The sequence below is a fragment of the Euprymna scolopes genome, chromosome 36 (genome assembly GCF_053919585.1).
Source record: "Euprymna scolopes isolate OS-2025 chromosome 36, ASM5391958v1, whole genome shotgun sequence".
Taxonomy (NCBI): Eukaryota; Metazoa; Mollusca; class Cephalopoda; order Sepiida; family Sepiolidae; genus Euprymna; species Euprymna scolopes.
Window position 1 is genome coordinate 58,021,624 of NC_136517.1, and position 13,339 is coordinate 58,034,962.

At 32.3% G+C, this 13,339-nt stretch overlaps 1 protein-coding gene across 10 annotated transcripts in view; it reads left to right on the forward strand.

The window, feature by feature from the left end:
• Positions 1-13,339, forward strand: part of LOC145260522 (rab3 GTPase-activating protein non-catalytic subunit-like) — a 173,746-nt gene that overhangs the window by 60,227 nt on the left and 100,180 nt on the right. For all 10 annotated transcript variants that reach the window (XM_080118664.1, XM_080118666.1, XM_080118667.1 and 7 more), the window contains 4 exons: positions 2,296-2,375; positions 3,452-3,529; positions 10,097-10,236; positions 11,256-11,383. In XM_080118664.1, the coding sequence (XP_079974790.1) occupies positions 2,296-2,375; positions 3,452-3,529; positions 10,097-10,236; positions 11,256-11,383 (426 nt within the window). The remainder of the gene's footprint in view (positions 1-2,295; positions 2,376-3,451; positions 3,530-10,096; positions 10,237-11,255; positions 11,384-13,339) is intronic.

Here is a 13,339-nt window from a genome sequence, read left to right on the forward strand (position 1 = left end):
TGGGGGGGGGGGACAAAACAAAAGTTACTCCATTTTGATTTTAATTAAAAGCCTAAGAAACCACAAAAATGTTTTTATAATTAGACATTTTAAAATGAATGGAAAAAAAACATTCAATTGGAATATTTTTTAATGGGGGTGAGTAGTTCTCTCTTGGAAGTGGGTGTAATGTATTATCTCTTCTGTTGTCATAAGACCATATTCCCAAGGACTATCATCTAATGTTTTTTTTTTTTTTTTTTTTAGTGAAAGATAGTGTAGTATCTATGCTGTTATAACATCGTTCTAAGTATTACTCTTTTCTTTTTTGGGTGGAGGGGGCAGTGTAGAATATGTTTATTCATTCATCATGATATCCTACCAGGATTATCTTTTCCTTGTTTTTATTGGAGAGGTGGGGGAGCAATGTAATATCTTTTTTTGTTGTTGATGTAATATCCTTTCAATACCAACTCTTTTTTAGGAGGAAGAGAGTAGTGTAGTATGTTTGTCATGATATAATCCTTTGTCATTACCTCCTTCTTTGGGTTAGTGCAGTATATGTTTGTTCACTATGATACCATCTTTCAAGGCTTGCAAAAATATGTGATCAGAAAGAGAGCTAACTTTTGCTAGTGTGTGTGTGTATATCTATAATATAAAGCTGAATGTGTGTGTCTGGTCACGAATAGGCTCCTATATGGTTGACTATTACAGAAAACTGATTACATATAATGATAGAAGATGTATCGAGACACAGGAATGGGTATGTTTGATCTGGCAGAATGGTGGTTCATTAAAATTGTGCAGTCTGTGTTCGCGCCTGGTCCACAAAGTATGGAAATAAAAAAATTTAAAAGTTAAAAAAAAAAAAACGTTTACAAGTGTTTTTGATATAGATGTACATAAGAATACTTTGATAAGTATGTTTTAACTTAAATATGGATGGTATAATAAAATTGTGGGGTCTGTGTTCGCACCTGGCCTGCATAGAATGGAAATAGGCACAAACTTTAATAAAGACTTTTCATATCTATCTGTGTAAGTATACTTTGATAATTATGTTTCAGTTTGAAGAAATATGGTATAATAAAATTATGGGATGTTCGTTTGCACCCGACCTCCATAGAATGGAAATATGTCACAAAGTTTAACAAGGTTTTTTTAATATAGATCCACAGAATATTGTGATAACTGTTCCAGTGTGAATAGGTATGGTATAATAAATTATGGGGTTTATGCATTTTATTTTTACTTTCATCATATTTTGCTTTGGTTTTGATACCCCCAAATTCAACCCAAATTTACAACCCTTCCTTTTCATAACCTATTCATACTTTCATAAATCAGAGTCCATTTTCTGTAGGCTATTTTTGACCTCAGTCAACAACAGGTACTTTTGGTAGTATATATATATATATATATATATAATCTCCATAAAATATTATGAGGAGATATAATGGTTTTGTGCATCAGTTTTCAGCATTTATTTCAAGAGTGTTCAATACATGGTTAGAGATAGGTAGTATTCTAACCTGACGATTCCATATTGGGATGAAATATGGAAGTTGTACCAGAAAAATATCCAGTGAATAAAACGTTGTTTTGTAAATCGTTATTTATTTTTATTTATTTATTATTATTTTTTTTTTGCATTTCCATACATCCATGATATAAATATCCATACATTGTGCATTTCCATACATCCATAGATATCACTAAATCCGTTCAGTCATAAGCTTCATTTCAGTACCTAACTTGCCTGGAGGTTGCCTGTAGGCTGAGATAAACCGCGTCACACACACACACACACACACACACACACACACACAGAGAGTAAATCGAACTTACTAAGGGAGATAATAACTTCGGGTGAATACTGGAAAAATATTCAGTAAATAAAACGTTGTTTAGTAAATCGTTATTTTTTTGCAATTTTTTTTTTGCATTTCCATACACCAAACATGGATATAAATATCACTAAAACATCCGCTGGGTCATTAGCTTCATTTCGCTACCAAACTAGCCTGTGTGGGTTGCCTATAAACCGCGTCGGACACACACACACACACACACACACAGACATTAGGAAAATTTATAATTAGATCAGTACATTAGTAATAACAATTAGAATCTTATAACCAAAAAAATTTGTAGATTTACAAAAAAATCTACTTTAGATATTTTTATGGAAAGACATCCCCTTTTTTTTTATTTTTTATTTTTTTCTATGTGCACGTGGCAAATTAAATTTACAGTTTACCATTTTTCAACTGCTTAAAATTATTTAATTGTTTTTGTTTTTTTTTTTACCAGGGAAGTATGCAGCCAATATTATCTGATGTTGCCTATGCTGTTGCTAGTAAATTAAAATCCGCCTTTGTATCTGCTGCCAGGTGAGTGAGATTATTTAAAAGTTTGAAGATTAATAAGAAAATTTATTTTCCTCTGTATCATTTAAATTATTCGGACTTCTGTTCTCATCTTCTCGCAACGTTTTGGCCGATGTAACCTCCGACTTCAGTTGTATATTGTTGAACTCTGGAATCTTTCTCTTGAACTCTGGAATCTGTACAAAATTTCAAAGAGAACCCTTTATTTAATCCATAGGGTAGCATGTTCTTTGTCAGCCATAACCAGGTAGCAGTCTTAAGTAATTCACAATTGTAATCTTAGTATTGCCCACACTCAGGATTGAACCTTGAAGAGAGTGTCACTTAGAACTGAATTTTACTTAGTACTTTATCTGTTATACAATAGTTCCCTGGATTAAATAAAGGGTTGAGTTTGAAATTCTGTGCAGGTTCCTGAGATGGACAGAAAGATTCCTGAGTTCGACAAGAAGATTGGAGGTTATATTGACTAAAACATTGAAAAAATGACACTCAAGATCAAAGCAATAATCTGAATAATACAAATAATCAGTTTTTTCTGTTTTTTTTTTGTTTGTTGCTCACCTTCAATTTGTATATAAGATCAAAATCATTTTCTCTCGCTTTATAACTTTCTTCTGTATGTCTTCAATTAGATTTTTTAAAATTATATTTTCCTTTTCTTTTAAAATTCTCATTATCAGATTGTTCTCTTTTTGTTTCTTGTCCAGAATTCCTTTTTTCAATAAGAAAATCAAACTTTGAGTATCAAAGGAGTAATTGTCTTTCCTGCCATTTTGAAAAAAAAATCTCAAAACAATGGAGATAAATCTCAAGTTTTGAATTATTGTGGAGTTATCTTGTAATGCGTACAAATTCCTATTAACTGCTTAAAAATGATTTTCTTTATAAAAATAAAATTACTTGATGAATTTACATGATTTTCAGAATGAGATTTTTGTTTTGTCATGGGTATGTACATCAGCCAGATTTTCTTTATTTGTGTTTGTTAATATAAGGGAATGCTAAACAAGAACCCTTCTTTTTTCCCTTCCTTTCTAATTTTGATTTCCTTTTTTTTTTCTTTTTTTTTTTTACAGTGGATTACTCGGCTTTGGATCGGAAAGCAAAGAGAAAAAGAAACCAAGAATTGAGCAAGCTACCACATTACCCTTAAGGTTCGTTTTGATCTTGCTTTAAATATTTCTTTTCTTTCTAATAGGATTCTGTACTTTGTCATTCATCCTTATCTATTTATTTTTGTAGATTTTAAGTCTTGACTAACGTTTTTTCAATATTTTTTTTTCTTAATCATGAATCACAAGATATGATTTTGTAAGTGTAAAATCGAATTCAACAAAATTTTGTTCAAAATGTTTCTGAATTTTTGAGATAAGGATTGATAATTAGTATCATTCAGATGATTCAGACTACTGTTCTCATCTTGGAACTTATTCTTATGTTTCCATCAATGTAACCTCTGACTTTCTTCAAGTGGATCTTGTTGAATTTGAAAATCTGTACAGAATTTTGAACTGACACCTTTTATTTAATCCACAGGTTAGCTTGCTCTCATTTTGTCAGGCATAACTGGATAGAAGTTTAAATAATTCATAATTGTATTCTTAGCATCTAGGATTGAACCCTCAATCTTTAAAAAACTTTCACTTAGAACTGACTATTATTTAACACATTTATTCATTGCATCAAGAGTCTTTGCAGATAATTTTAGCATAAATTTTAGGAACCTTAAATCTATGTTTTAGGTGTACTTATCTTTATATTTATAAAGGTAGACATATGATGGACTCTCGCGTCGATTTTGACGTATGAGCTTCTGCCACAACAACTAAGTTGTTCAGAAATCCACACAGATGATTTGTTTATAGTGGTGAAGGCTTTGTGGAAAACCAACCACACTTTTTAGTATTACTGCTAACCTTTGTCAGTTCAGATGACTGCCACAGCAGGTTTTTACATCAGAGTTACCTTCTCCTAGATGCATATCTTAATGAAGACATCTCTCCCAGTAAATTAATGCGCCCCCAAATACCAACCTGAAAATTTCTATGACTCGGCGCGGTACATACAGCACCTAGCTTTCCCAAATGGTCACCCATCTGGTACTGGCCAGGCTCAATATTGCTTAACTTTGGTGATCTGGTGAGAATCAGTATGTCAACTTATATAAATTTAGGTATCTGTGTATATACATGCATGCCTAACCTTATAAATATAGAGATAAGTAATAAAATTGTACATCTAAAACATTTAATCATAATTATCAAATCCCTTTAAGAATACTTAAGGATAGACACTGTCTGCAGAATTAGGACTAAAGCAGTCAACTCGCGTTCTTGCATAAGCATGAACACTCGTGTCTGCAGGTATAAAGACTAATTATTTAATTATATATAATGTGTGTGCGTGTGTTGAATCCATAAAAGATAATGCAATCTTTGCAAGAAATCTTAAGTCTCTCAGGGGTTCATCCTGGGTCCAACTCTCTTCCTGATCTACATCAATGATCTCCCTAAACACATACTTAAATCATTCGTTGACATCTATGCTGATGACACGACCATCTATGGCAACACATCAAAAGCCGTAAATGACAAAGTTCTCTCTGATTCTCTCTCCTCTGATCTCGAGCGCATGATACAGTGGGGGAAGAGGTGGCTGGTGACTTTTAATGCATCTAAAACCAAGCTCCTATCTTTACATCATCAACGCTCTGATCCCCATCTGGCATCAATTGAAATGGATGGCTCTCGTCTAGGGGAAGCCCCATGTTTTGATAAGCTTCTGGGCTTGACCTTTACTCCTAATCTGAAATGGAACACGTACATAAAGTCTGTTGCCAAGGTTGCTGGAAAAATGGTATGATCCTTCTACTGCACCAGAAGATATCTCACTATTGATACAATTCTTTATCTATATAAAAGCCAAGTACGTCCAAGGATGGAGTACTGCTACTCTGGGCAGGAGCTGCTAAAAACAGCCTATCCTGCCTTGACAGAGTACAATATAGGCTTTGTGGCTTAGTGAGGGATGCCCTTTTCTCTTCCCTGCAACCTCTCTCCCACAGGAGAGACGTTGCGAGCCTGTCTTTGTTTTATCATTATTGCCATGGCAAGTGCTCGTCTGAGCTCCAATCCCTGGTTCCCCCTCGCCAATCTTTCATGAAAAACATCCGTCTGGCCGAAACCATTGTCAAAGATTTTCTCCACTCTTTATCTATGCCAAAACCAAAATGTAGATTCCATGAACAAAGCTTCTTTCTTAGAAGTGCACGCCTGTGGAACTCTGTTCCGTTTGACTGTTTCCCACCTGACTACAACCTGGATGTCTTCAAGTCCAACATAAACAAATTTCTGATGAACCGCCTCCTTAAGTAAGACACTTTATCAAAATCTCAATACTAGCAAACTGTAAACACAATAACCCTTATCCCTGAGTGGCTTCTAGGCCTTGATAAGTGGTGACCACCTTGTAAAAAAAAAAAAAAAAGTAAGAGAGCTTAATACATAGCAGAGTAAGAATAAAAGTTAAAAGAAGAAAAACAACTGAAAAGTTCATATCTCATTATAAGCTAGTGTATTTTGCAAACCGGATTCCTGTAAATGTCCACTTAGATTTGCCCGGCACCTGACTTAAACCGCTGGAATATGCTGAGCATAGCCAAGCAGCTCTTAAAAATGCTAGAAAACGGAAAATAGCCAGCTTCATCAAATACAAATTACAATAATAAAAAATAGAACGGAAAAGCAATAGCATAAACGATCAACCTACCATAAGTTTTATGTATAAGTATTGTTTTGAATATGTAAAAGCATTTTTTTTTTCTCGCATGATTAAAAACTAAATTTTTATTTGGGGGGGGGGTTAGGGTTTACAGTTGGAGCTAGTTCCTCCAATCTGTAATGGTATTTTTTGAGCCCACTCCATCTTTTCTTCCGATTTTTTTTTTTTTTTTTTTTTGGGGGGGGGGGCATATCCTGTGCCATATCTAGATGTTATCATTTGTTTTCAGTACTCTATGACTGTATTAACTTGTCCAGCATAGATTAATTGCTGTTTGCTGTTCCATGATCTAAAATTAATAACTAAAATTTTTTTTTTTGCTTTCAATTTATCAAGTCAACTGCTAATTATGTGGCTTCTCATTGGGTAATTGCATTTGCTGTTGCCTTCTGATTGGCTGATCAATTTGACCAGCACTCAGCATAAGTTCCTGGTCCAGCTTTACTGAACATTTACAAGAATCTGCAATAGTATCCATTTTTCAATGGCGAAATAAGTCTTTCTACATATGTAGGAGAGTGTTTATACATAGTCTCTTTTCCTTATTTCTTTTATAGTCACTTGTTTTCAGCATTACCGTTTTAAAGAGGACATAAGGAGACGTTTGTTTCTATTAGTTTGGAAAACATGACTTCATTCAACTGTTTTGTTTACTGTTTGATCTGGTGTCTCCTGCCTCAATTTTATGTCGCCCCTCTGGGAATAATTCTGCTTTACAAATTTGGGTTATGATGACATGTGAAAAGTGTGGTCCTTGTCAAAATCCATACTAGCTGACTTAATCACTGTTGACATAGGGTTCCTAATATGTAATCCTTATAGGCTTAATAAATGATCATATTGTTATTTATTTGTCTTTATTTTATTTTTTTAATCATTGCACTTTATGCACTTTAGACTAAGAATTGTCGAATTTTTGTCGCCTGTTACCCTTTCTTCTGAGGAAAATAGAGGTAAGCATATGGAAAATTTCTTTCCTTTTGCTTTCTATTGAATTAACATTATTATTAGTTTTTAGTTTTTATTTCGGACTATTAGTCTCATCTTATCTTTTTATTGGTGCACAACGTTTCGGCCAACTTCCTCTGGCCTTCGTCAGGTGACATTATTATATCGTACTTTAAATCACTGTCAAATATACGTATTACTATTTCAGTTTTTATAAATTGTATGGTAAATTGTAACCATATGCAAACTAAAAATAAAGCATCCTCTATTAGTCATACACCTGTTCCTCAGTTTTGGACTTGTGCTTCCATTACATTCATTTTTTTTATTATTCTTCTTGTTTAGATAATGCATGTTGCATTGACATCAATTACCAAGTAATTTAAATGCGTAAAAAATTAATTAAATATTAACAACCATTATAGTAACCGGTTTCTGCAGGAAATATTTTTAATGTCAATCCCTAAAATATAAATACATCTGTCTGTAAACCCTGTCAAGCCATCCACTCAAGGAGTGGCAAATCAGTAAAAACTTTTACGATAACTAATAGTTTAAACTATCTTAGAAATGTTCATCCAGAAGAAGCAAAAGTTGCAGATAAGAAAACGAAACACAATGTTCAGAGATAAACATTTCAGGACCAATGGAGACAACTATGAGCTTCCAGTGAAACACCAAAATACTAAAAAAGAAAAAGATTTGGTATATTAATGACCAAAAGTCAAAATAGATCCATTATCCGATAGAAATGATTACATCTTCTATAACATCTGATATTCAATTTAATAGGCTTATTGCAAAATTTTGTTCAATATTACATTGTTCCATCAAAAAAGTACTTCACTGAAAAGATGATTTCAGATACATTTAGAAAAGTAAAAACAAAAATTCAATCCTCTCTTTATGAAATTAGCAATATTTTTTTTTTATGACAGCCATTTGGGCTGTTACTACAAATAAAGTTTCTTTAAACAATACAGAGCTGCGCTTAGAGTTGTTCCATTCCTTGGTACATACACAGGTGCTAGAACAAGTGAAGACTTGCACAATGTTCTGGATGAGTATAAAATCTCCAATAAAATGTTCTTAGTCTTGTGGGATCAAATAAAGTTGCTGGTATCAGAGATTGTGGTTTAGAGACGCTCATACTTCATACATACTTTACAACTCTCAATAAATAACTCGTTATTTTCCCAACAGGATGTGAAGATAATCATTACAACTAACAGAAATATAGTCTCTCACTTTAATCATTCTCCGTTAGAAATTAGCAACTTAACTGGAATACAGGATCAGCTTAATTTGGAAAAACAAACTCATTCAAGATATTCAATATTCAACATATATGCAGAAAAGGAATTTAGAACAACGAAAAGCTCTTGTAATATCTGCTGTTAAGATTTTTACCTCAACAACATACCAAATGGGGCTTGTTAAAAAAAAAAAAATTGTCCATTTCAAGAAATCACCAAAGAAGCAAGTAACTTCAAACATATCAGTGATAATACCTAAAATTTTAGCTTTGAGGTTATTTCTATCAATAGCTGCTCAATCTAACTCTGATATTTTTGACTTTAGTGGAATCTTTCTTAGATTCAGTGAATCAATGGAAATAAGATTTTCATCCAATCTAAATAAAAACTTATGTGTGTCTACTTTCCTATATCTAAGATTCAAATTTAAATAAAAAAAATACTTTGGAAACACTTAAGAATTGGATTCTACATCTTCTACTGATGATAATGAAGCATAATCAGGATACACTTCTTCGAGATGTGCTGAGGGGCAAGAAGTTCAAAGTGAAAATAAGATTGTATTTCTTTGAAACCTGTTTGATGAATTAACTTTAAAGAAGTCTACAGTAACAAATCCAAACTTAAGAGCATGTAGAGGCTAAGTTAAATCTGGGTACTGCAACTGCAAGTACAAAAGAAATGCAAGAAGCATAATCTAAACTTAAGAGGACTAAATCCTTTATTCATAATTGCACAAAAAAACTGGATCAGTATGCAACTTTACCACTACTTGCAAGAGTTGATGATCCATTTTAGTGATGGAGAAAGACAGAGACCTTAGCATCCATAGAATGAGAGGCTACAGGTGGTAATGTGCATGAACCTACAAGAATGTTGAGAATGGAGAAACTAATGTTTCTACTAGTGATGGGACGATTTCAATATTTTTCCCGATTCCGATACAATTACCGATTCTGTGCTTAATTCTCCATTCCGATTTTTTATAAATCTCTAATTATTTAACTATAAGATTGTTATTTCCCCCGATTTTTGTAAAAGCACATGTTAAAAATGCAGATGTTTTCCTAAACGCCACAATATACTTGTGGAGAATGATCTATCGATTTTAGGTTTACTGGTAATTTAAAATCCATAAATATTTATTATTTTATCATTATTACCAGCAATGAAAGATTTTACTTTAAACAAAATCAAATAAAAAAAACAGTTAAAAGATTCGATTTGGCATCAGAAAATAGAATCAATTTTTCCGATTCAGATACCAATTCAGATAGCCCCCATTCTTCCGATTTTTCCAATTCTCGATTCCAATTCCAATTAATCGTTCCAACACTAGTTTCTACATTACAACTGAAGAGTATTCAACTTTAAATACTGATGAAACTATGAAAGCAAAGGAGGCAAGCAGCAAGAGTAGAAGAGGAAGTAGAGCAGCAGATACAGAGCAGAACTTTAGCTTATAGTCATTCAATTAAGAATTGAAATTTGTATTTTTTAGTTTGCTTATATATTTTTTATTATTTAGTCATTTAAGAATTGGAAATTTCATTTTGTAATTTCATTTAATAAAGCAAAAGGTGAAAAGCCATAGTTGCAGCCAGACACTCAACAAATATTAAGTTAAATTAGCACTTACTGTGTTAATATGTCAAAGGTATCTGATAAGTTACTTAGCATTTATAAAATGTATTCTTTTGTATTATCTTTGCATGTGTATTTTTGGTTTATTCAAAGATTTGGTTTACCCGATAAGAGAAGACTTGGAGAAAGTATTGTGTTATCTCCAAACAATTCGTATGCAGCCACAACTGACAGTTACGGCCGAGTCATTCTAATTGATGTGCAGCGAGGAATTGGAGTCAGAATGTGGAAAGGTAATAAAGATCACTTTCTTAATTCTTATCTAAAGTTTTAAATAAATTTTTTTTTTTTTTATAAGTTATTCTAAATAAAAATCCCTAAAAAAAACAGTTGAGGATAAGCAATAATGATATAGATAGATTGGCAGTTGAATGATGATGAATATTGTGAGAGGATTGAAAATCTCCACATATTATCTGCTCAAAGCACCAACCAGCCCAAAAAAACGACATTCTTCCTTCCTTTGTCAGAAAGATCACTTCTGGAGTTGTAAGGACGAAAAGCTTTTTTGAATATATATATATATATATATATATATATATATATATATATATATATATATATATATTATAACTTTAAATTGAAAACTTAATTGCAAATTTGGCAACTACCAGTTATTTTGAGTTCAGCTGAGTTTGGCAATTCGTCATGAAGAGACTGATAGCCAAGCAGCGTTTTCAGATTGCAAATGATACAATCAATTTACTGAGAGAAACATTTGATGAACAAATAATTTTATGAAATGGACCTGTTAACTGGCCACCTCATTCATACGATTTAACCTCATTAGATTATTTTCTTTTGGGATATGTTAGGTCCTATGTTTGCACTGATAAACCAGACACAATAGATGACTTGGAAGAGAACATTTGATGTGTTATTGCCGAAATACAGTTTAATTTATTGCATAGAGTTTGAAAATTGGACCTTTAGATGGACACCATATACGTGTGAGCAATAGGGCCATAATCCCGAAATTCTATTTAAATTATAAATGTCAAAAATTAACCATATTTGTATAATAAAAATATTTTTCGGTGATTTATTTTAATTTAAAGTTTGCTGCCTCAGAAAAAACACGATATATCATGGAGATAGAATGTATAGAAGATAAAAAGGAAAAACAATTAAACACAGGAAGAAATAAAAAATCAAATAAGAGATGGCTTTTTGGCCTTGATATATAAAAAAAAACTTCTGTCATGTCTGTGTATATATGTTATTGATACTAAGATTATTTCTTCTCATTCAGGATATCGAGATGCTCAAGTTGGATGGGTGCAGGTAAAGGAAGAGAAAAGTCAATGTACGAACCCGCAGAAATTACGTAGAATTGCACAGTTCATCGTTATTTATGCTCCCCGAAGAGGAATTCTCGAAGTAAACAACTTTTATTTAATTTAAAGAAAAAAAATGTATTTATTTTTGGTTCTTGTTCAGAATTCTCCTATATTAAAAAACAAATATAAAGAAAAAACTTGTAATTTACGAAACAAAATATATTCCAAAAATCATAAATTGCTGAAACTAAAATATCATATTCTAAAAATCATGTAAATTGATTATGTAGTTTTATTTTCAAAGAAGAAAATTGAATTTTATGAGTAACAGAAGAGTAGCTGTCTTGTCTGCCATTTTGAAAACAATTAAAAAAAAAAAGATTACTCAATAATTCAAACTTGTGAGATTTCTATTGTAATGCCTACAAATTCCCATTAAAATGATTACTTTAATAAAAATTAAACTAATTCATGTAATCTTTGGAATATGATATTTTTGTTTCATTATAGGTATATATATCATACAGATTTTTTCTTTATTTTTGTTTTTTAATATCGGAAGTTTGGACAACAACCTTATTTTTTATTTATTTTGTAGTTTCGTTTTTGAAAAGTTTTCTTAAGTACAAGAACAATACATGTCTCAGGGCAGGTAAAATTAATTTTTCTGAACAGAACAGTTTTCACCTCTCCTATGTCCTTATAAAGATTAAAATCAAGACATACTGATACTAAAACTTATGTTTAGAATCCTTATTTCAATTTTGATTAAAATCCATTAAGTCTAGAAAATGTCTTAAATTGAAGGCTTAAGCTTTAGTGATCTTAAGAATAAATTGTAATTAAGGGAATTTTGTTTCATTCGTATACAATGACTATGGATGAAATTCAATGAAAATTTGAAATTTTTGAATTTTTAAATGGTAGGTTGTGTCCATATTATACTTTTTAACGATAATTTTAAATACTTGAAAGAAACTGAAATTTGGGGAATATTTATTAATTGATGTCTAATACCTATTCTTAAAATTTCGCAGAACTCGGAGGTATCTGAATTTTCATGAAGAGTTTTGATTCCATTTTTAAGCCCTATACATAATCATTGACCAGATGCTCTGATGTTTAGAGCATAGATGCCAGCCTTGACAGTGTCCAGCTATCGCTTCTTTGGTCAGTCACAGTATTTGCCTCTGACATCAAAGGACAACATTCTGCATTGGCAAAGGTTGTCATCCATTCTCTTCACATGCCAAAACCATATCAATCTACCATGCCTGAGAATAACAAAAGAGGGAATGCCAAGATGTTCTTTCAAATCAGCAATAATTTTTGAAGGTCAGATCCATCTGACTATGGTGCTGTGATTTCTCACAAGCCCGTTCATATCATCTACAGTGACAACCTAAGTTTCAGTGGCATGCAGACTAACTCTTTGAACACCAGCAACAAAGACCTGTCCACGGAACTTCAGGGTATGCCTTTGTTGGTTAGAATGGGAATGAGTTCTCCAGATTCTTCCATGCAGATTGTATCCTGGTTGTTATAGCATTTGTACACCCTCCATTGTTACCTATCCTGACTCTAATGTAGCAGATGACTTCCAAAGATACATCCCGAATTGCAAAATTGGTTTGATTAGGGGTAAAGATAGGTTTTTTCAGCATAGACACACAAACTCAACATCATCCACCAATCTGCCCTTTATGCCAGAGTATTGCTTGTAAAAAACACTAGATGGAGTTATTACCAACTCCTTTATATCAGAATCCACAAGGTCATCTACCAGATTTGCCGTTCATTTAAACTATGCGTACAGTAAAGAACTTTGATCTTTTTCATATTGACATGATTCAAATTTTTTCTTCCATATGGCAAGGTTCTCAAAAAGTTTCTTTGGAGATTCAGCAATGATAACAAGATCGTCAGCATAAAAAAGTTCCCAAGGAAAGCCCATTCGAAATTCACTTTGTGTTCTTCAATTAAACTAGGAGTTATTCTCCTTTTGGTTATTGGTCAAAAATGTTTAAAGATTGTTTGGGCCAGAGTAAGTAATTAA